This window comes from Rhinolophus sinicus, chromosome 18 (genome assembly GCF_057876585.1).
Source record: "Rhinolophus sinicus isolate RSI-liver-muscle chromosome 18, RSI-T2T, whole genome shotgun sequence".
NCBI lineage: Eukaryota > Metazoa > Chordata > Mammalia > Chiroptera > Rhinolophidae > Rhinolophus > Rhinolophus sinicus.
The window spans coordinates 68045600-68067507 of record NC_142518.1 but is presented as its reverse complement, the minus strand read 5'-3'; the positions used below and the strand labels follow the sequence as shown (position 1 = coordinate 68067507).

At 41.0% G+C, this 21908-nt stretch overlaps 1 protein-coding gene and 1 pseudogene across 3 annotated transcripts; one reads left to right on the top strand and one right to left on the bottom strand.

Moving 5' to 3' along the window:
- Window positions 1-12482: 12482 nt before the first annotated feature.
- LOC148754637 (ras GTPase-activating protein-binding protein 1 pseudogene) lies at window positions 12483-13775 on the top strand (annotated as a pseudogene).
- Window positions 13776-15902: 2127 nt separating this feature from the next.
- LOC148754636 (transcription elongation factor A protein-like 3) lies at window positions 15903-18327 on the bottom strand. 3 transcript variants are annotated; one of them, XM_088795196.1, is made up of 3 exons: window positions 18127-18327; window positions 17466-17533; window positions 15903-17123 (listed from the first exon to the last, which is right to left on the bottom strand). In XM_088795196.1, exon 3 carries the CDS (start codon window positions 17099-17101, stop codon window positions 16538-16540), a length of 564 nt encoding a protein of 187 aa, XP_088651322.1. In that variant the 5' UTR covers window positions 17102-17123; window positions 17466-17533; window positions 18127-18327; the 3' UTR covers window positions 15903-16537. The 3 variants fall into 3 exon arrangements, with proteins under 3 accessions (XP_088651322.1, XP_088651321.1, XP_088651323.1); XM_088795195.1 differs by having other exon boundaries at window positions 15903-17128; window positions 18127-18325; XM_088795197.1 differs by lacking the exon at window positions 17466-17533 and having other exon boundaries at window positions 15903-17128.
- Between the last annotated feature and the right edge of the window lie 3581 nt (window positions 18328-21908).

The following is a 21908-nucleotide window of genomic DNA, read 5'->3' as shown; positions in this document are numbered from 1 at the left end:
GTTTTTGTTTGTTTGTTCTGTTTTGTTTTTAATTGACACTGCATTAGACTCTGCTTCTCAAAGCACAATCTGTTCTTTCCATCCTGGCACCTCTAATGCCAAGCACAATGCCTTAAAAGTAATAAGTTCTTAATAAATTTGTAAATAAGAACAGTTGAGTTAGAAGTTCTTGTCCCAGATCATTCCAGGTGTAAATAAATAACTGTACTCCTCTAGGAGGGTTTACTTGCAGTTCCAAATGGAAGATCATGTAGAAGAGTTTGTATTACAAATTTAACCTTATCTCATTTTATTAATGCATGCATGTTTTTAAAGTTTGCTAATCTTCCACATATCAGAATCACCAGAGGACTTTGTTGAAAATGTAAACTCCCGATCCCCACCCCAGATCCACTGAGTGGAGCTCTAGAATCCCCATTTTTAACAAAATAGCTAGGTGATTGAGATGCATACTAAAGGCTAATGTCCACTGATTTATATATTCATTATGATCTCAGTCATATTAAGTATAAAACACCATAAGGTAAGCAGAAGAAAAGAGTTACAATGTCTGTTTTGGGGAGGGGGAGGGGAGTTGAAGGTCTTTCTAAAGTATAAAACAAAGTTTGGAAGTAAGAATCCATAAGGGTAAGATTAATATATCTACTGAAGAGATCTTGAAAGTGTCTTTAGAGCAAATCACACCTATAAACAAAGGCAAGTGGAAGGCATATCATAATGTGGTGTATTTCCTTTTCCAGATGCTATGATAATTATGGCAGCTAAACAGTTGCATTGCTAAAAAGATGCATGAGATCCCAAATGTCAATGCTTGCAAATCCATAGTTTAGTGCAGGGAAAAAAAAATAGGGTGCAATACAGCAACAGCATTAAGGATATGCCTCATAGCTAAAAGCTGTGTCATAGTGAGGGGTCTGGAGAGGCTAGGTATGAGCTCCAGTTGTCCTCCCTCTCTATAAAAGCCCTAAAAATACTTCTTCTTTTGGATCAGGAACCACTGATGTGTGCACAGAGTACATCAGAACCAGAGAGCACAAAATGGAGTCTCAGGCCAGGATTATCACACATCGCTGGTTATGTAGGCATATTGTTGCTATGTAGCCAGCTTCAACAGCAGAGCTCTTGGTGCGAAGGTTCACCTAGATCAGGTGCAAATGATTAACCTTGTTACCAACAAACAAAGCCGAAAAACTGGTACAACGCACCCAAAACTCCTCAGACCCATGGTTATAAAACAATACTCTTAGTATGTTTCATGTCTTTACCATGGGTCAGTGCCACACAGATACATTTCTTATTTCAGTAGAACAGCTCAGAAAAATCCCAGTCCTGCTAGAATTAACTCTCTAAGAACAATGTACCTCCTACCCTCTTTACAATATGAATAAAGCTGAATAGAGGTACCCTTTCTCAGTGCAGGCACAATTCCCAGGGGTACTACTAACATGGCCCTCACCCATGTGCTGGATCTCTCTCCATATTCCCATACAGATTCACTCTCCACACCCCTCCACCCTGTTCTGTATGCTGGGGATTCTGACCTGTATGGACTACATCAAAGGACTCCCTTGTCCTTTGGGAGCCAGTAGTGAACAATGTGGTCAGGAAATTTTCCTCCCACCTTGTTCCCTGAAGTGTCACAGGATGCCGACTGAGTTTCTTCTCCAAAGGTTCCTGGAAGATGGCCCTTTCCAGATAGGCTCTATATCTCCAGCTTTTAGTAACCCCTCTTTCCCTTTGTCCCTCAGGCCTAGGACTGATAATCCTACCTTTACTAGAAAAGTAGTGTTGCACTATCCCTTCTGGTTTTTCAATACCCTTCCCACATCCTTGTATGTTGTCCTTAAAAAAATAAAAAATAAAAAACTTCTCTCAAACTTTCTAATGCAAATGTTCCCCATTTCCCACCACACACTTCTCAAGTACAGTAGTAGATACCACAAGTTAACCCAGGAATTAGGTTGCTCATGTGAGGTGGGACAAAATCTCCTTTCATAGGGATGAGGAGAATGGGGAGCAGGTGTTAAGAGAGGTTCAGTGGTACATGGTGTGTAGTAGTATCACACTTACTCAAATTAACACTACTGGTGGCATGGAATGAAGTACCCAAAGTTTTGGAAAATCAAGTGGCTGTGTCATTTAAGCACTGTGTCAAAAATAATTATCAAAAGGCTGTGGAGTCATCTGTGTTTATCTGATGGTCTTAAAGAATATGCATAGTAAAAATAGGAAAATGAAAGCTATGAAAATACAACAAAACACATATAGAACACCAGAAAGCCTGCATGGTATGTTTTAAGGAGTCCTTCATCTTAGGGCAGATAAAGCTGAGTACCAAGCCCACGTACTCATATTGTCACAGATTTCCATTGCTAATTAAGTGCTCTATCTGCTATGACTTTTTACAGTAAAATAAGGGCACTAGTAGGGAAAGAGATACATAGAATAGGGTCATTTGTGCAGACATGCTCCGAGGCATTAAGAAATGCATTGGTGAGATGGTTACCGCATCCTTAAAGATTTCTGTGGGCCTGTACTCTGTAGGATGGAGACAATGGTGAAGAATGCTTCAGTGGAATTAGGCTACTTGATCTTAATGTAAATGAAGGGATCCCAGAGCGGTGGAGGTCAAATGGTAGTACCCAATCATGTGAGACAAGGTGAGTGCAACTGTCACAATAGGCCACAGGTATGAAATGGTAATTAGAAGATGTTTGACCAAGAGGGATCTGTGGTGATGGCTAATCAGACAATTCCTATAAAATAAAATAATTGGGCATCCTATAGGATGCTGCCCAATATATTCAGGCAAAAAAAAATCTAAGCCTGCTGGAAAACCTAATTTGAGATGCTTTAGTGGGGTTACTGAACTTCTTACCCAACTGAGGGTAATACAGGGTACTTCTAAGGTAGGACTCTGCAGCCACTGGTATATAATATGAATTTTCCACCAAACCTTTCCCAGGGGGACCTGCAGACACTTTTCAGGGTGACTGTGCACTAGGGAAAGGGAAATATCAAGACTTTCTGGGAGTTATTAACTAAAGGCTCCAAACTGGTGCTAGTATCTAGACTAAGGAACAGTGAAGCAAAAAGGATAGACAATACAGAAAAGACTGTGAGAGACTAATGGGGCATGGTGTGAAAAATATTGAATTTATATGTAATCAAAGTCCCACAGGAAGAGGAGAGAGAGAGTGAGGAAGAAACACTACGAAAAAATAATGAAAGATTGACTTCTGGCATGGCAGCATGAGGAGTACCACTGACCTGATTTCCAGTGTAAACCATAAAAATTATATTTAAAAAAACCAACAAAGGCCATTAAAAGCCTTTGGAAATGATCTTAAGGACAAACAGCACATTAACAAACATCTGTTCAAGAAAATCTACAGAAATTCAGTAAGAAAGGTGAAAGAATGTAATATTTGAATCAAGACTGCTTCCTCCCCTCTTTCCAAGCTCAGTGAGGTGGATACTCCATTCCAGACTGCTGCAGCCAAAAACACAGGGCTCCCTCTCCTGTAGCTCCCAGCAAGAGGACTTCCTTCACAAGAGGAGCGGTACTTTAACATTTCTCATCCTTGCCCTAGCTGCCTGTTGCTGAGACTAAGTCCTGGATGAGCTCAGTTGAGAGGTAGGGCTCCCTTCTGCCCAACCCCTACTTGTGGAACAGATAATCTATCTCATGGTGTAATGAGAATACTGGGACCCAGATCGCCTTCGATCAAGCATGTGAGGCTCTCGACATAAGAAATCCAAACCTGTAGAAAATTTTATAAGAGTTTATTAGAGTTTATTTGAGCCAAAACAGAAGATACACCTGGAAGCAAGATCTCAACAGACTGAGAAAATTGCTTTGGAGAATGACAGTTTGCAGTTTCTTTTATGTATTTGGAATTAAGTAGTGAACTAAGAAAGATTACATGAAGGTGGAAGAAAACAAGGCTTGGCTTAGATTATAGGATAGTTAACACGACTATGTGCTCCTCTGAGGGTGGTTACAATTCCTAGGGGTCTGAAAGAGAGTCATTTCAAAGGCATGCTAACCTGGGTGCATGGAAACAATGGACAGGGCTTGCTTAAGGCAAAGATAACTCTTTTACTAAAGAAGTTATATGCTTGGGGTGTGACTACCCATCATGAACTGCTCAGTTAGGAATTCATGATCGATCATCCGTTGAAGTTACTTTCAGTTAGATTTATTACAGTGCACCCTTTTCATCCGCAAGGCAGTGGTACTATGCCAGGAAAGGCAAGCTGAGAAGCCTTTAGGCTGCTGCCCTCCTCCACTGAGGGCTCAGATCCTAGACAGGGGTAGTAGGCAGAAAGAAGCTTTCCATGGTCTCTACCCCTATTTCCAGAGCCCTTGCTCAGAGATTTTACCAGGAGGATAAGCAAGCCATAAAATTGATCCTTATTTCTTCCCAAAGGAACTGGCTTTTCTGTAACAGAGCATGAAGAATCTTAAGGCTAAAGACACTCTCAAGAAGAGTGATTGTTGTGGTGAAAAGAAATCTGGAGGATATTCATGGATGTAATGAATGTACAACCTAGACTGTAGGCTGTTTGTTTGTAGGAAAGACCTGAGGAATAAGACAGCTAGAGGAGCCCTCCTGGAGTCAGAACAAATATCATTATCAAACACTGAACTCAGAAACTATTTCTTGGAAGGAGCCACAATTTGATTGGATTAGTTTGTGGAGGAATTTATCCCCTAGGGCACTGTTGAAAACAATAGGGCAATCAGCTGGCAATTAGTGTAATTTAACAGCTGGATATAGTTTGGAAAAGAGGGCTAATAAAGCTCTGTCAGGGCCACTGTTGTTCTAATATGACTGTGTTCATACCCAAAGTTCACCCATTGGAGGCTTAACACAGTGTGTATGTGCATGTCGGTGGGCGGGGGGGTAGAGTTTGCTAAAATAGGCCAACCAGTCACAAAGCAAATAAACAAGCAAATAACAATAACAAACTATGGCTGGGGAGAGTATCCAGAGTTGCTACAATATATTATCTAATATGTCCAGTTTTTAGCAAAAATTATGTGACATGCAAAGAAGGAGGAAATATAACCCATACACTGGAAAAAGAAGAGCAGGCCACAGAAACTGTCTGTGAGAGTGGTTAGATATCAGATATAATAGAAAAAGACTTCAAAGTTTTGTTTATATATTTATATATAATATCCAAAAGAAAATATCAATAAAGAGATAGATATTATTTTAAAAAGAACCAAATGGAATTCTGGAGATAAAAAGCACAATAACCAAAGTGAAAAATTCACTGGAGGGCTCAACAATAAATTTGAACAGCTAGAAAAACCATTAGCAACCTTGAAGTCAGATCATTAGAGATTATGCAAGCTGAACAACAGTGGGAAACAAAAATGAAGAAAATGAACAGAACCTCAGAGACATGAGGCACACCATTGTGCACACCAGCATTATGTGTAATAGGAGTACCAGAAAGAGAGGACAGAGAATGCATTTTTGGGACTACAACATATAGAAATTTAATATATGTATAATATATCTGCCAATAGCAGCACAAAGGAAGTAGGTGGGAGCGAAGCTGTAATGGGCTAAAGAAATGACTACAGATGGTAAAGTAATAATAATTACAAGAATATATTGTTGACTTTGCAAACTTAATTGATGTAAAATATAACAATAATAGTATAAAAGGGGGACAAGGGAATACAGTTATATAGCAGTAACATTTCTATATGTCACTGGAATTAAGCTGATACGAATCTGAAGCTAATTATGAAATGTTAAAATGTATATAGTAAACGTTAGAGCAACTACTAAAAAAGTAACTAAAAATATGGTTAAGAGGTATTAAGGTATGCTACATTTAAAAAATAACCATGGAATGCAAAATAAAACCATAAAGGAGGAACAGAGGAACAAAAAAAAACCATGATAATAGGAAATGACAGAAGTAAATCCAGCTATATCAACAATGACATTAAATATGAATGGATTAATCAATCCAAAGACAGATGGTGTCAAACTGGATAAAAAAATATGATTCAACTATATGTTGTCTACAGAAGAGACACTTTATTGATTCAAAGATACAAATAGATTGAAAGTAAAAAGATGGAAAAAGATATATCATCCCAACAGCAACCACAAGAAAGCTGGACTGGAAATACTAATACAGTACTCTGCCTATCCACAGTTTCACTTTCCCTGGTCACAGTTACCCATTCTCAACCATGGTCCAAAAATATTAAATGGAAAATTCCAGAAATAAATAACTCATAAATTTAAAATGTCATGCTGTTCTGAGTAGCATGATGAAATTGCATGCTGTTCCACTCTGTCCCACCTGAATCATGAATCATCCCTTTGTCCAGGGTACAAGTATGCATGCTGTATATGCTGCCAACCCATTAGTCACTTAGTAGCCATCTGCGTTATCAGGTTGACTATAGCAATATTGCAGTGCTTATGTTCAAGTAACCCTTATTTTATTTAACAACGGCCTCAAAGCCCTAGTGTAGTGATACTGACAATTCGAACATACCAAAGAGAAGCCATAAAGTGCTTCCTTTAAGTGAAATGGTGAAAGTTTCCTACTATCTGTAGTTTCAGGTATCCACTGGCGGTCATAGAACATACCCCCCATGAATAAGGGGGTCTGCTATATCAGACCAAAGCAACTTTAATACAAAAATTGTTACTGGAGGTGAAGAGAGACATTGTATAATGATATATCAACCCATCAGAAAGATATAAAAATTTATAAACATATCTGCACCTAATAATTGATCACCAAAATCATGAAACAAAAACTGACAGACATGAAGGAAAAATAAACAATTCTAAACTAATAGTTTGAGACTTCAATACCACATTTTAAATAATGGATAGAAAAACTAGACAGAAGATCCACAAGGAAATAAAAGACTTGAACCACATTATGAAACAATCAGAACTGACAGACATTTATAGAATACTCCACCCGGCAGCAACAGAGTATACATGGAATATGGAGTATTCTACAACATAGATGATATGTTACACCATAAAACAAACCTCAATAAATTTAAAGGCTAAAAATAACATAAAGTATGTTTTCTAACCATAATGGAGTGAAATTAGAAATCTATAGCAGGAAAAAAAGTTGGGAAACTCACAAATATGTGAAAATTAAGCACCACACACCTAAATAATCAATGGGTCAAAGAAGAAATCAAAAGGGAAAACATAACATACCAAAACTTATGGAATCTAACTAAAGAAAAAGATCTCAAACTATAACCTATCTATCCACCTTACAACACTGCAAAAAGAAGAGCAAATTAAACATGAAGCAAACAGAAGAAAGGAAATAATAAAATTAGAGTGGAGATTAATGACATGGAAAACAGAAAAAAAGATAAAGAAAATCAGTGAAAACAAAAGCTGGTTCTTTGAAAAGATCAACAAAATTGACAAACTTTTAACTAGATTGACTAAGAAAAAAGATAAAAGACTTGAATAACTAGAATCAGAAGTGAGAGAGGACATTACTACCAACCTTACAGAAATAAAAATGAATATAAAGCAATATTAATAAAAATTATATGCCAACAAAAAAGCAATCCTCTTTTTCAGACCCCTCAGAAGCATAACAACCCTCAAAAGAGCACATAATCTTAACTATCCTGTACCCTGCCTTGCTTTGTTCCATCTTCATGTAATCTTCCTTATATTCCCTAATTCCAAATGCATAAAAGAAACTGCAAAACAGTCATTCTCCAGAACATTTGAGATCCTGCTTTCCAGCAATTATCATCAATTTGGCTCAAATAAACTCTTATAAAAATTATCTACAAGTTTAGACATTTCTTACATGGACAATAGTGATAGAAAACTAATACAGATTTTGGCATTGAAAGTACCAAATACCTAAAAATATGGAATTGGCTTGGGACTGAGTAGTGGGGGAAGGCTGGGAGAATTTTAAGAAACATTATTGCTTTGAAACAATTGTAACTGAAAATATACACCTTAAAGACCCTGCTAGTATGGGTCCAGAAGGATGTGAAGAGCACGTTATTGGAATCTGGGGGAAGGAGATCCTTATATACAGTAGCAGAATGATTAGTGAAATTATCTCCCACAGTTAAGTGAAAGCAGAACTTGTAAGTAATAAACTTGGTCATTTAGCTGAGGAGATTTCTAAGCAGCGTGCTGAGCTATGGCCTGGTTTCTTCTTACTTTTATAGAAAAAAAATGTGACAGGAGAGAGACAAATTGAGGGAATATCTGTTAAACAAAAAGGACATAGGGCTTGATGATTTTGGAAATTCCCATCCTAACCAAATAGCACAATACACTAAAATTAAGAGATAACATCTGAAACTATGACATTGAGAAATAGCTGAGGGTGTGGCTGGTATAATCCTTTGCTGAAACCTCAAAAGATAATGAAGTCAGAGTACTCAGTCATACAAAGTCATTTTTGAGAGAAAAAGTATGACTCACATATTAATTCAACTAAACCTGACAGCCTCTAGGAAGCTTCAGGGGTCTAGAGGTCAGACAAAGAAGTCGGAGATTTGAAGCATGAGAAGGACTTAACGTGCCACTGCTGGCTTTACGATGGAGGGCACCATGTGGCAAAGAATGTGCAAATCATTTAGGAGCTGAGAGCAGCCATACTCAGGCACCTCAGCAGGAGCCAAAGATAAAGAAAAGTTATCTCAGAAATGTTTGTGAGTATGTATTTGTCCAACGGAGTAAAACCCAGTGCAGTTTGTCTAAGATTCACAAGGTACTAAAGTAAACTATATCAGCAGAAACACTGTCAGCTTCAAATGAATGACACAGAAAGTATGCAAAATGAAAGGAGGATGTCAGACCCCCAAAATTGTCCAGGTAGGAAACAGCCTGATAAGACTGCTTAACTGGGAACATATGCTACCTTTGATAATAAAGGAAGGCTGAATCAAAGGACAGAACCAAGAGATCAGAATACAGAGTTGATAGTTCAGAGGACAGAGCCACGAGTACAGAGGGTGAAGCTGAGAGTCACAGAGGATTATTCCCAAGCCTTGAAAACTAATAATGGCAGAAGTCCAGCTGTTTTGGGCTAATGACCCCTTTTTATCTTCCATTTTACCCATTTTTTGTCTATAACTGTTATCTCATGCTTGTCCAATTATTATACGCTGGGAGTTTGGTGGGCAGAAAATTTGTGTCTTTAGTTTCACAGGTCAACAGATGGAGAGGAATATCTTCATGAAATGTACTTAATGGATTATCCACAGGATCCTCACCCACATCTGGTTTAAATGATTTAGATGATAAGGTTTTGATTTTTGAGCTAATGCTGTAATGGGATGAGATTCTTGGGAACACTGGGAAAAGGTGAATGTGTTTTGCATTTGGAAAGGACATGGATCTTTGCGGACCAGAAGGCAGACTGTGGTAGGCAGAATTTTAAGGTAGCTTATTAAATTATCAGTTGGTGGTTTATACACACTTTTTTCCCAGTTATTTAATCAAACACTAATCCATGTGTTTCTGTGAAGCCATTTTGCAGATGTTGTTAGGGTCTCAAGTCAGTTGACTTTAACACAGGAAGATTATCTGGGTGGGCCTGACCAAATTACATCATCCTTTTAAATAAGGGGTCCAGAGTAAGAGACAGAGAAGTCAGAGATTAGAAGCATGAGAGTCAATATGATGTTGTTGACTTGAAGATAGAGTGGGCCTCACACTAAAAAATTCAAGTAGCCTCAATGAGCTGAAAAATATAGGACCACAGTCCCACAGCTGCAGAGAACTGAATACTGAAAACAACCTAAATGAGCTTGGAAGCAGATTTGTCCCCAGAGCTTCCAGATGAGAACTTAATCTGGCTGACATCTTGATGTCAGCTTTCTGAGACCCTGAGCAGAGAACAAAATCTTGCTGTGCCAGACTTCTGACTTACAGATGTATGAGCTAATAAATGAGTGTTTTGTTAATTTGCTAAGTGTGTGGCAATGTCTTGTGCAATAATAAATGATTATATCATGGGACACAAACATCTGTACTATCTGTGCCTTTTATGAAAGGTCCATTTACAAATCTATTCCTCAGATTTCCTCATCATTAATTTTCCAATTTAATTCTCTCCAAGTCCCTGACTAATCATTTAGCCATTACACATGAGTGCGAGTAGATCCATACCTACAGCCATTATGGGTTGTATAGTACAAAGAGGACAACCATATGAACCACACAAAATTCTATCCACTGGTAGCATGTGTCTTTTTCACTAGTTTTCTGAGTCATTCCTGAGAGGGGCTATCGTGCAACTGACATCCACTTGCACCTACTATCAACATATTAAAAAGATTCATCCATGAAACTGGACCATTGTTTTACCCATCTTTTTCTAACTGGTCATGAGGCACTCCCCATGAGGCCATCCATATATGTTGGTTGAGAGAGAGACAATGAAATAGCAGGAGTAGGTATCATGTAATTTACTTGTGTCTTCTTGACTCGGGCCCAGTCTTTTAAATCCATTTGCAATTAATGGTAGAAAGCTGGTACTCACACCAAAAATTATTATTCAACAGAGTAGATTAAAACAAATTTATACTGGGCATCTCATTTGTGAATAGAATTAATACCTCATAATCAGGTGCTAAGTCTTTGTGAGGATCTGGTAACAACCTAGGAGCAACTTCTCAAAGGGAGACTAGTTTCCAAGAAAAGAGGGCACAGTTTTGCTCTAAAACCCTAGGGGTATGTATTCTAATTCTATTATGGGCTTTCTAAAGCTTCACAGACTCTGTCTAGCAGGAATACAATTGAGTCTGTGGGGTTATGAGGCTAAAGTGTCAGAGAAACTTGCACCATAGTCTGGACCTACTGTAGATCATTTTCTTATTCTGGGAACCACTCAATACCAGAAATCATATAGACTCCAAACACAAAACCAGTATGATATACGTTATCTCTAAAATCCAAGGCCTTGATTCCCACAGGCTAAGTGGAAAAAGGTCTTCTGAAGGTATAGCAACTGCTATCCCTCCAGGGAAGCCCCTCACCCCTGGCCTCCCACCCTGGCAGGCACGCTTCTGTCGCTTTGTGAGTTTGTGCTCCTGTGGCAAACACAGAGCCCTGTACTGGGTCCCTTTACAGCACAGATTCCACAGTTGTTGTTTCACTTTGCAGAGCCTGTCTTCCTGAGGTTGAGTTCTACTCTGTCCAGCCCAGGAGCTCACTTTGGTGCTGCTGAGTGTATATTCTTTACTAATGGCAGCTCTGGCTGTGAACTGCAGTAGGCCCTGTGCAGTATGTGAAGCCCATGACTTTCCAGTCTTTTTGGAATTGTAAGTAAACCTTGTTAGACAATTTAAGTAATTTGTCCAACGTTATTTATGTAGACAGGGGCTAAACTTGGAGAAAAACTTGAGGTTCCTGAATTAGTCATTATTTACACTTTTATTATGTACCTACACTTTGTTAGGTACTATCCTGGGCACTAGGGATACAAGTATGCAATGGACTGGATGTGCTTTGAGATGCATTGTCCACTGCAGTGTTTCTCAATTTTTTTTAAACTACAGACCATAGCTCGAAATAGATATTTTCATCACAACTCATGGTGCATACACATACATACACATATAACTGAAACACAGATTTCACAAAACAATATTCACCCTAACTACCTGCAATTTTATATTTTATATTTAACTCTATTCTACTCTATTCTATCTTGTTTCATTAAAAAATTGCTAGTCTTGACTGAACTAATTTCAAAGCCTAATGCATGGGAGAGGGGTAACTGCGGTTTGACAAACATGGGTCTTTTTAATAATCTGTTAAGTCTTATATGGTGCATATATTTATCCTTTCAGGAACATATTTCATGTGAAAGTGGGAGTGGGGAGCCTGAAGTCTCCCTCTAAGCCAGTGCTTCCTCAAACTTCAATGTGCATAGGAATCACCCGGGGATCTTTTAAAGTGAAAATTCTTAGTAGGTCTGAGGTAAGACCTGAATTGTGCAGTTCTAATTAGCTCTCTGTTGATGCTGACATGGCTTGTCCATCCACCACCTGTTTACTAATACCATAAGGATCTAAAAACCAAATATGTTGATGGGTCTGCTAAACTGCTGAAGTGGGGCCTGACAAGAGTTTCCTGGAGGAGCGAACACACACACACACACACACACACACACACACACACACACACCAGCCAGCCAACTCTTTTCTCTCCTGGCGAGGGGCTTTGGCTTGGCCGGGACTAGAGGAGGCTTTTGTTTAGCGGTGGGGCTGACATGAAAACAAGATAAGAATTTTTCGACCCAGGAAGCAGAAGTGCTGCTCCTGGGTTTTACAGGGAGTAAAGGAGGAGCAGCGATTGCATGGGTAATGAATGATAATAACTAATGTTTTTTCTAATCCCTCATTGTGTGCCAGGCACTGTACTGAGCAACTTGTGTGCCTCTCATTTACTCCCACAAGGACTGATGAGATTGAATTGACCAGAGCAATGGTTGTGGAGAAGCCTAGTCCCCTGCAGGAGGGAATTTGTCAGACAGTATTACACACTGCTGAACCAGGCCCCAGACACGCTCCACAGATTTTATGGAAAGAACTCTTCTTATGTCCATGGGGAACTGGATTCAAATGGAAAGCCAGCAGATGCAGTCTACAGACAGAAAGAAGTCCATAGGAAAGTGATGTCACAAAACTTCACAATAGCCACGCTAAGATTTGCCATGTTGATGCTCATGCCACTCTGAATGATGGTGTGGTGGTCCAGGTGATAGGGTCACTCTCTAATAACAACTAGGCTTTGGGGAGATTCATGCAGGCATTCGTCTTTGCTCCTGTGACAAATAAGTTCTACGCTCACAATGATATGTTCACAATGATACCAAGATGAGGTCATTGGTAGCTTTGCCACTGAGCCTCAGGAAGAGTCTGAGGAAGCAGTAGAGGAACCTGAAGACAGACAGCAGACACCGGAGGTGGTACCCGATGATTCTGGAACTTTCTATGATCAGACTGTCAGCAATGACTTGGAAGAGCATTTAGAGGAAACTTGCTGAACCAGAGCCTGATCCTGAACGAGAACTGGAGCAAGAACCTGTATCTGAAATCCAAGCACCTACAGACAGCTCAGACAGTGCAGGAAGATGTGAGGACATTTTCCTGGGCATCTGTGACCAGGAAGAACCTTCCACCCAGTGGAGCTGTTCCACTTATTGGGATAACACCTCATGTTGTTCAAGTACCAGCTTCACAGCCTTTCTCAGAATCTAAGCCTGAATCTCAGATTCTACCGCAGAGGCCTCAGAGGGATCAAAGGGTGTGAAAACAACGGATAAATAAGTATTCCTCCTCAGAGGGGCCTAGACCAATCTGTGAGGCTGGTGATGTTGAACCCGGAAGAATTGTGACACCCTGACAGTCACCAACTTTTCATTGGCAATCTACCTCATGAGGTAGACAAATTGGAGCTTAAAGATTTCTTTCAAAAATACGGGAATGTGGTTGAGCTGCCATTAACAGCGGTGGGAAATTACCCAATTTTGGTTTTGTGTTTGATGATTCCGAGTCAGTTCAAAAGGCCTTTAGCAACAGGCCCATCATGTTCAGAGGTGAGATCCATCTGAATGTAGAAAAGAAAACTCGAGCTGCTTGAGAAGGGGACCAGAGAAATAACTGCCTGCGGGGACCTGGAGGGCCTCGAGGTGGGCTAAGTGGAGGCCTGGTGCAGAAACCAGGATTTGGAATAGGAAGGGGAATTGCTCCAAGGCAGTGAATTGCTCTTCACCTATCTTCACACGCAGCAATTTAAATCCCCTGCACTTGCAGAATGGTGAATTTCTTCAAGCACCCTTTGGTATCTTACAGTATGAACCTGGTCTCTTACAAACTGCTTAAGTGTATACAATTTTACTTTCTGTGTTAATGGTGTGTGTTGCCTATCTCTCTCCCCCCCCCTTCATCTTTTAGCTGTTCACTTCCAATTCTGTGGAAAATATTTTAGGAAAAATGGATTTTTAAAGAAGAAGAAAAAAAAGGCTGAATTTCCTTGCTTTACTTTGTATACGCAGAAGGGATTTTTTTTTCAACAGCCATTTCCCCAAAGGAACGTGTCTTGCTTATTACTGACATTTGGTATGTTTCATTCATTGGGATATTTCTTATTTATTTCCTACATGTTTCAAAAGTCTTTGAGAAATACAGGATTTGATAAACATTGAAGGAAGGAAAAACCCAAATTGTTTCTTCTTTGAGAGCTATAACTACCTTCTGGTATGGAGAAACTGCTATTCTGGAAAAAGTGACAATTTTGATTTTTGCTGGTCTTGTTAAAAACTGAATAAAAGGTGTTAGTAGAGTTTTCTTTTTTCTTTTGATATGCAATCACAAAACAATTCTAAAACTGACTGTTTTTACCACTGAAATTTAAATTGTGAGATAGGTTTTAAATGTCTAGAGTGCAACTGATGCACGTTTCTTGAATTGTTAGTTTTTTTGTGAAGTAGAGTTTTTTCATGTTTAATTTGTATTTGTAAAGCACACAACAAAAAAACCACCACTACCACCACCACCCCCAATCCGAATAACATAAAACCAGGGCAAAACTGCCTTCTATTTATCTTTGATTCCAGTATTGGCAATTGTTTAAAGAAAAATATATGTTTATTAAAAGTCTAAATTTGTTTTTTTCAGGTTCAGAGTATGTTGGGAATCAGAGACTCCCTTTTACACCTTGTATGTCTTCTGTTCATTTGTTATACCTTATTCTGAAACTGAGTCTCAAACTGGAATGACTTCAAGGACAGATGCTTCTTTAGAGGTCCTTTGACTTAAATAATTCAGTATTTGTATTAAGTTGTATTTAGGTGTCTATTCAGAATCCTAATCATAGCCCCTGAGAAAGAATGTGATGTTAGTATTGGACTTTGCTGATGTGCTTGAGAGTCTGCTAGTTTTTTTTTCTCCTTTTAATCACAGCCATATAGTAAATTTTTTATTTTGCTATGGTTCTGTTTTATTGATGGGCACGCAGTGGGTGTTTCTTGGAAATGGCCAATTTTTATTAAAATGTTTTTGGAATAAAATTAAGAAAAAAAAGTTTCCTGAGACAGAACTCAACCTAAGAAAGAAAGAGAGAATAGCACAGCCTCTATCATACAGATATATTTTTTGTTGGTCTAACTTGCAATATCTGAATTTGGTGAGAGGGATATTTATATATGCCAAAATACACAAACCAACAAAATACAGATAAATGATCACTTTGCTTACAAAATGTCTGAAAGATATTGAGCACCAAGTAACTCTAGGGACATACTCACAGGTAACTGGGTAATTGTAACTCTAAAGTGGTGAGAAGATTTTATCCACACTTCTATAGGGGTCAAGGATGGGTACTCATTGGCTCCGGAGAAATTGATAGGCTTTTGGCACGTTAAGGCCACCAACTCACTAGACATTGTTGGTAATTTATAAGGGACCTAGAAAAAGGGGCACAGTGCCCAAGAGATATGGCAGTATCCAGGAGAGAATGACACCCATCTCTCAGCTGCCCGACTTGTTCCTAGACACAGGGAGACCACCCTCAATCCTCCTCCAATTGTCTGGTGTGGGAAGTATTTCTCCCCAAAGTATCTGGTGGAGGCTGGGTCACAACACAGCTCACATACTCAGTACCTCATCTGACCCACTAAGCAGACCTGTGAAACAAGTATTATCCCCATTTCACAGATGACAACACTGACCCTTACATCAGTGGGTCTGTTATAACTGCCAGGTTAATTCCTCTAAAAGTCCCAGAGATAATGTGTTTTACATATTATTACACATTCTGACAACAGGAAATTTAAGTGTCTTCATTGCCTTCATAAACTCACTGAAGAGTTCAATCACTTGTCATGTATTATTTTCTGGTTTTAGATATTTTTTATTATGACAAATATAACCCATATATCCTTTAGAAAAAAGTGATGAGTGACAAAAGCAAAGAAAAAGAATCACACAAGGTGGGAGCCACGGGACGGTAGTGGACCCAGGAAAAGGGGCCTCAGTGCCCCCTGACATGGTTCCAACTAAGGGACAACCTGGGGATGGGCACACCTGCCGAGGAATGGCATGGAGGTGCCTAACCATCAGGTGACTGCACTCATTTCTGAGGACAGGCAAGACCTATTTTGGGCCACCATAGAGGAATCGCCTCTTCTTTTCAGTGTACACACCTTCAGGGTTTTCTCTGTGCACAAATGCATTAGGCAAACAATGTTTTTACAAAAATGGGCTGATACCGTATATGCGGTTCTGAAAACATTTTTCTGTTATTTTACAAAGTACCATGGACATCTCTTCCATGCACATGGGTGGAAATCCCCTACTGAAACAGAGTGCTGTAGTTGGATCAAAAGGCTGCTGGCAACAAGAGTGACACCTAACGCAAACTATCAGCTTAAAGTTAAAGCACATGGCCTGGCAAATAGTTGCCATGGAAAGCAGGGTCGGCAATATTGTCATCAGAGAAATCAAAATTGAAGGCCGAGGGCGTTAAACGTATGGGATATCATGTAAGCCCCTTTGGCCCCTACCTCCGCCCTTCACTCCCCTGACACCCCGTTGGCCCTTCGGGGTGAATGGATCCTGCACATCTCTTCGCATCCAATGAAAACCACCCATTTTCTGTTTTTTCCTAAGCTCTTCCTGAGCCCCTGACACATCTCCACATTCTCTCATCTCCTCACTGCCCACATGCCTTTCCTGTAAGTCCTCCTGATAGTCCTTGGGGGAATCGTCTGTCCCCCTGTCTGTTTTTCGTTTTGCTTTCCGAGGCACATAATCTTCAGCCCGGCGCTTCTCGGCAGCCCGCAGCTCACTCCCTGGCTTTGCCTGGGGTTCTGACTTGCCCTCACCGTGTGCTTTTCCCTCATCTTCAGACTTGCCCTGCTTTTCTTGCTTCCTGGCATCATCTGGCTGTCCCTGGTCCTGGAGCTGTCCCTCATGTTCTGGCTTCCCTTCCACTTCAGGCTTTTCTTCCTCATCTGACTTTCCTTCATCTTCTGTATTTACTTCATCTTCTGGCTTTCCTTCATTTTCATTGTAGAGTCTTTCCATGTTGAGATGTCCCCTCCTTTTCCTGTCCTGGGGGGTGGGGGTAAGAGGAGACAAAGAGGAGACAAGGGAGACTGAAGGCTGGGATGTGAAATGCAGGGCCAGATAGTACTGGCATCTCGTCCCTTGTCAGGGTTCCCCTGACCTGGCCTTCTGTCACCCTTTCCATCACCATTCCTTCCACGCACGTGAGCCAACCGTTTCCCAAGCAGGCCCTACCACCTTCTGTACCATCCTTTGGGTTGGTGGGGTGTGTGTATGTTGTATGTGGAGGTGGGATGGGCAGTGGGCCCTCAAATTCTGCACAAGCTGTGCCCTCCACACTCCCCCTCAGTTCCTGAACAGGGCCTCCCCCCCTTTCACTGACCTTCAGGAATTCTGACAGGTTCCACCTCCTTTTCTAGCCTTGCAAGTGCTGGTGACACACAGGCAGACCTGCAGATAGGAGACAGAGGCAGGGGCTGCCGGCTCAGTGGACTGAGAGCCCTTTCCCCAATCCACACCCTCCACATTCAACATTCAACGTTTCCCCCCCCCCCCATCTTTCCCTCTCTCCCTCCCTCACTCCTTCCCCCAGCCCACTCACAATATTTGTTTTCAGGCCTCCCATACAAGCCCAGGATACTTTCCAAACTATTGAGCTTCTGTGTCCCCCTCCCCTGGAGGCAACCAGCCCCACCCCCACCCCCTTTTCGCGAAGGTCAATATTTCCTCATAGGCGCAGTGTGTGAGAAGGGGGTTATTCCCAGAACATGCCTACGGTTCACTGTCGCACTGCAGGGACGCCACCCCATTTTAGGCTCGAGAATGGATGGAGGGCATACAGTTGGGGAGCCGAGGAGGCGGCAGGGTCTCTAGCGGGGTGCTCCCTCCCCACCTGCCCATGCCTGCGCCATGACCCCCTTCTCCCCAATCTCCGGACCCCTCGTTCCCCCCTCCGACCTCCGCCCCACTGCGGCTCGCGGATCCTGCTCGCATCCACCCGCTCCCCTGCCCGGGCCGCCGACAGCGCCCAACTGCACACTGACCTGCGGCCCGGGCCAGGCCCGCGCTTCCTCCAGCTCGCGGAAGCCCGCTCGCCGCTCGCCCGCCGCCTGGGCGGCTCAGGGAGCTGGTTCCACACAGCCGACCGGAGCAGTAGGCGCCTGGACGGCACCGCAGGGAGGGCGCCAGGTCTGCAGCCCACAAGGGTGCCCAGCCAGTCACGTGAGCGCCGCGTCACCGGAGCTCAGCCCCGGACCCGCCCCCCTCACCCCCATCTCCGAGGTCCCAGCAGGGGCGACCCGGGTGCGGGTGTGGTGGCAATGGGGGAGTCACCGAGAGAGCAGGAAGGGGAGGCTTCCTGACCACAGGTGCTGTATTTACTGGCACATCTCAAGTCCTCGCCCAGCATTCCTGTGAGATGCCCATTCTCGCCAGGTGTGACTGCTGATCACAGGGAGGGTACCCAACTTCGCCAAGAGCGCTCAGCCACGGAGCCCCACAGCCGGCTTCCAGCACCGGCTCTGCCTGACTCCAGAGCCCTGGCGGTGGTGCCCGCCAGGAAGCTGCGCGGCCACCTTGAGTAGCGGTATTCCTGGGCCTCCCCTCTTCTCAGTCCCCATGTTCTCCCTCCCTGGGTGATCTCTGTTCGTTTCCCTCTAAGACAGATGATTCCCAAATCTGTATCTCCAGGCTATTCCCTCCCCTGAGCCTCAGACCCTGGTTGCCAACTTTCTATTGGACACCACTGCTTGAATGTCCTCCCTGAGGGACCTCAAAATCCATATACTCCAAACTGATTTCACCAACTTCCTTCTCGCCTTCTCCGTTTTCCTCTCTCCACATTGGAAACTTGCACCCCAACATTTGACTTGTTTTCATGTAGGGAGACTGTCAGACAGCTAAAATCAGAAAGCATTAAAACATTTTTAATATGGACCACAGATGAACAGATTCATCATAATCCTTAGTTCACAGCACATCCTATCATTAATCCTTGCTTGTCCTTCTTTCCTTCCCTTCTCTTCCCTTCCCTTTCTTTTACTCTTTCACACTTGTGAAACCACCACCCAACCCAATAACTACATATTTGCCAATATTTCAGCTCCTACAGTGTAACCACACACACACACACACACACACACACACACACACACACACACACAGTGTAATGTGTATGAGTGTATGTGTAAATATGGAAACCACTGTCTGTATTTTGATTTGCAAAATACTACATATTATTTACACAATTACAAATTATGTGCAGACACAACCATTCTAATTGTATTTCTGCTACATGTTTCTTAATTTAGTAAGACACTGATCTTTCACCAATGTTTTGCTCCACCAAAATGTGTATTTACATAACCATCACATAAAATATAATTTTATTTTCAATGTTGAATTTTTTTAGCTGAATTTATAATGCCATTTGTAAAAAAGCTGGATGTTTCCCTTTCATCGGTATTAACTTCCAAAAATGAGGGTAAGGGGGATCGAATATATGGTGATGGAAGGAGAACTGACTCTGGGTGATGAACACACAATGGGATTTATAGATGATGTAATACAGAATTGTACACCTGAAATCTATGTAATTTTACTAACAATTGTCACCTCAATAAATTAAAAAATATATATTTATTATTATTATTATTTTCCATGAATTTGATGAAAATAATATCAAATCACTGTTGGTATTAACTGATTTTTTATTTTAATCATCTGGTGATGCTTAGACTACCGTCAGTAATTGTTTGCTAAGTTCTTTTGCTAATGGAGCCAACATATTAACAGCTATCACTCCTATTTTTGAACATGCACACAAAAACTTGGAATTCAAAATTGGTATAATTAAATTAGAAGAAAAATAATTGGACCTAAATTAGAAGTTTTGTTAATAGAATGAGAACTCAACACAACTTCTGCATCTGTACTAAACTGACACATTCTTCTTAAAATAACTGTTACCTCTGAAGTATAACAGATACAAATGTGTTTTCAGCAGGTTTGCAGATTTTGGTTTCCATGAGGTCAATCACATCACTATAGTCCCTGGGTACAGAGTAAATGTCAGTAAACATTTGTGCCAGTTACATGTTTATCATCAACTTTTTTAAGAAAATGAAATTTGTTGCTTAATTTTCCATTCAATAAGCACTTTTGTTTCTTATTGAAAAATTAACAAATCATTTCAAACAATAAAATACATAGAGTTGTAGATTTACACTGAATAACAAATGACAAAACTACTGTAGCAAGAATGTTCATGCTCCACAGCAGGACAGTTCAGCATTTATTTCCCGGGCACATTTCACATGCACTTCCCCTATAATGTTTTCCTCTGATCTTATTATCTGGTGGTCTGGCACTTTCACATGTTGGATGTCTTTGGGATGGGTAATGGCCCGACTAGCTAATAACATATAACCAACAGAGGCAGCAGAATCAATTTTTTTTTTACTGCCACTCAAGACAAAAAGAAACTAGCTCTCTAGCTGCTCCTACATGAGTTTACTTCATTTTCACAGTGTGTACCCTGCATATTGTCCTTGAAAGGGATATGTTAATTATGTTGAATTAAGAAAGAGACTTTGCAAATGTGATTAAGGTAAGAATTTTGAGATAGGGTGAATATCCTGAATTATCCAGGTGGGCCATACATAAAATTACAAGTGTCCTTATACAAGGAAAACAGAGGGAGATTTTCCTACATAAAAAGGCAATGTGAGGGGCAGACGGGTGGCTCAGTCGGTTAGAGCGCGAGCTCTGGGCAACAGGACTGCCAGCTCGATTCCCACATGGGCCAGCGAGCTGCGCCCTCCGCAACTAGAATGAAGTCAATGAGCTGCCGCTCAGCTCCCAGGTGGCCAGATGGCTCAGTTGGTTGGATCATGTCCTCTCAACCACAATGTTGCCGGTTCAACTCCTGCAAGTGATGGTGAGCTGCACCCCCTGCAACTAACAATGGCAACTGGATCTGGAGCTGAGCTGCACCTTCCACAACTAAGATTGAAAGAACAACAACTTGACTTGGAAAAGTCCTGCAAGTACACACTGTTCCCCAATAAAGTCCTGTTCCCCTTCCCCAATAAACTCTTTTTAAAAAAAAGGCAATGTGACAACTGAATCAAGATGGTGCTAGCTTTGAAGATGGAGGAAGGAGCCATGAGTCAAGGAATGCAAAGAATAAAGCTGGAAAAGGCAAAGAAATTGATTCTCCCCTAGAACCTCCAGAGGGAGCACGGGCCTGCCAATCAGTAACCTTGATTTCAAGCTAGTAAAACTGATTTTGAATTGTTGACTTCTACAGCTGTAAGAATAAATGTGGGTTTTTTTTTGTTTTTGTTTTGTTTTTGTTTTAGTTTCATGTGTACAAAACAATGTAATAGACATTTACACCCCTCACAAAGTGATAACCCCCCTCTCCCAATCTATTACCCCTCTGACATCGTATACAGCTGTTACAATTCCATTGACTCTATTCCCTATGCTGTACTCCACATCCTGTTAATATATATATATATATATATATATATATATATATATATATATAATATGTATAAAATTATAGTTGACATTCATTATTATTTAGCTTCAGCTTCAGATGTACACTGCAGTGGTCAGGCATCTATATCATCCCTGAGGTGGTCTCCCTAATAAGACAAGTTTCCATCAGATACCTTACAAAAATCTTTACAACGTTGTTGATTATATTCCCCAAACTGTCTTTCGTATCCCCGTGGCAATCTTGTGGTTACCAATTTGTGCTTTCTAATCCCCTCGCTTTCTCCCTCATCCAATATGTATTGTTTTAAGCCTTCAAGAT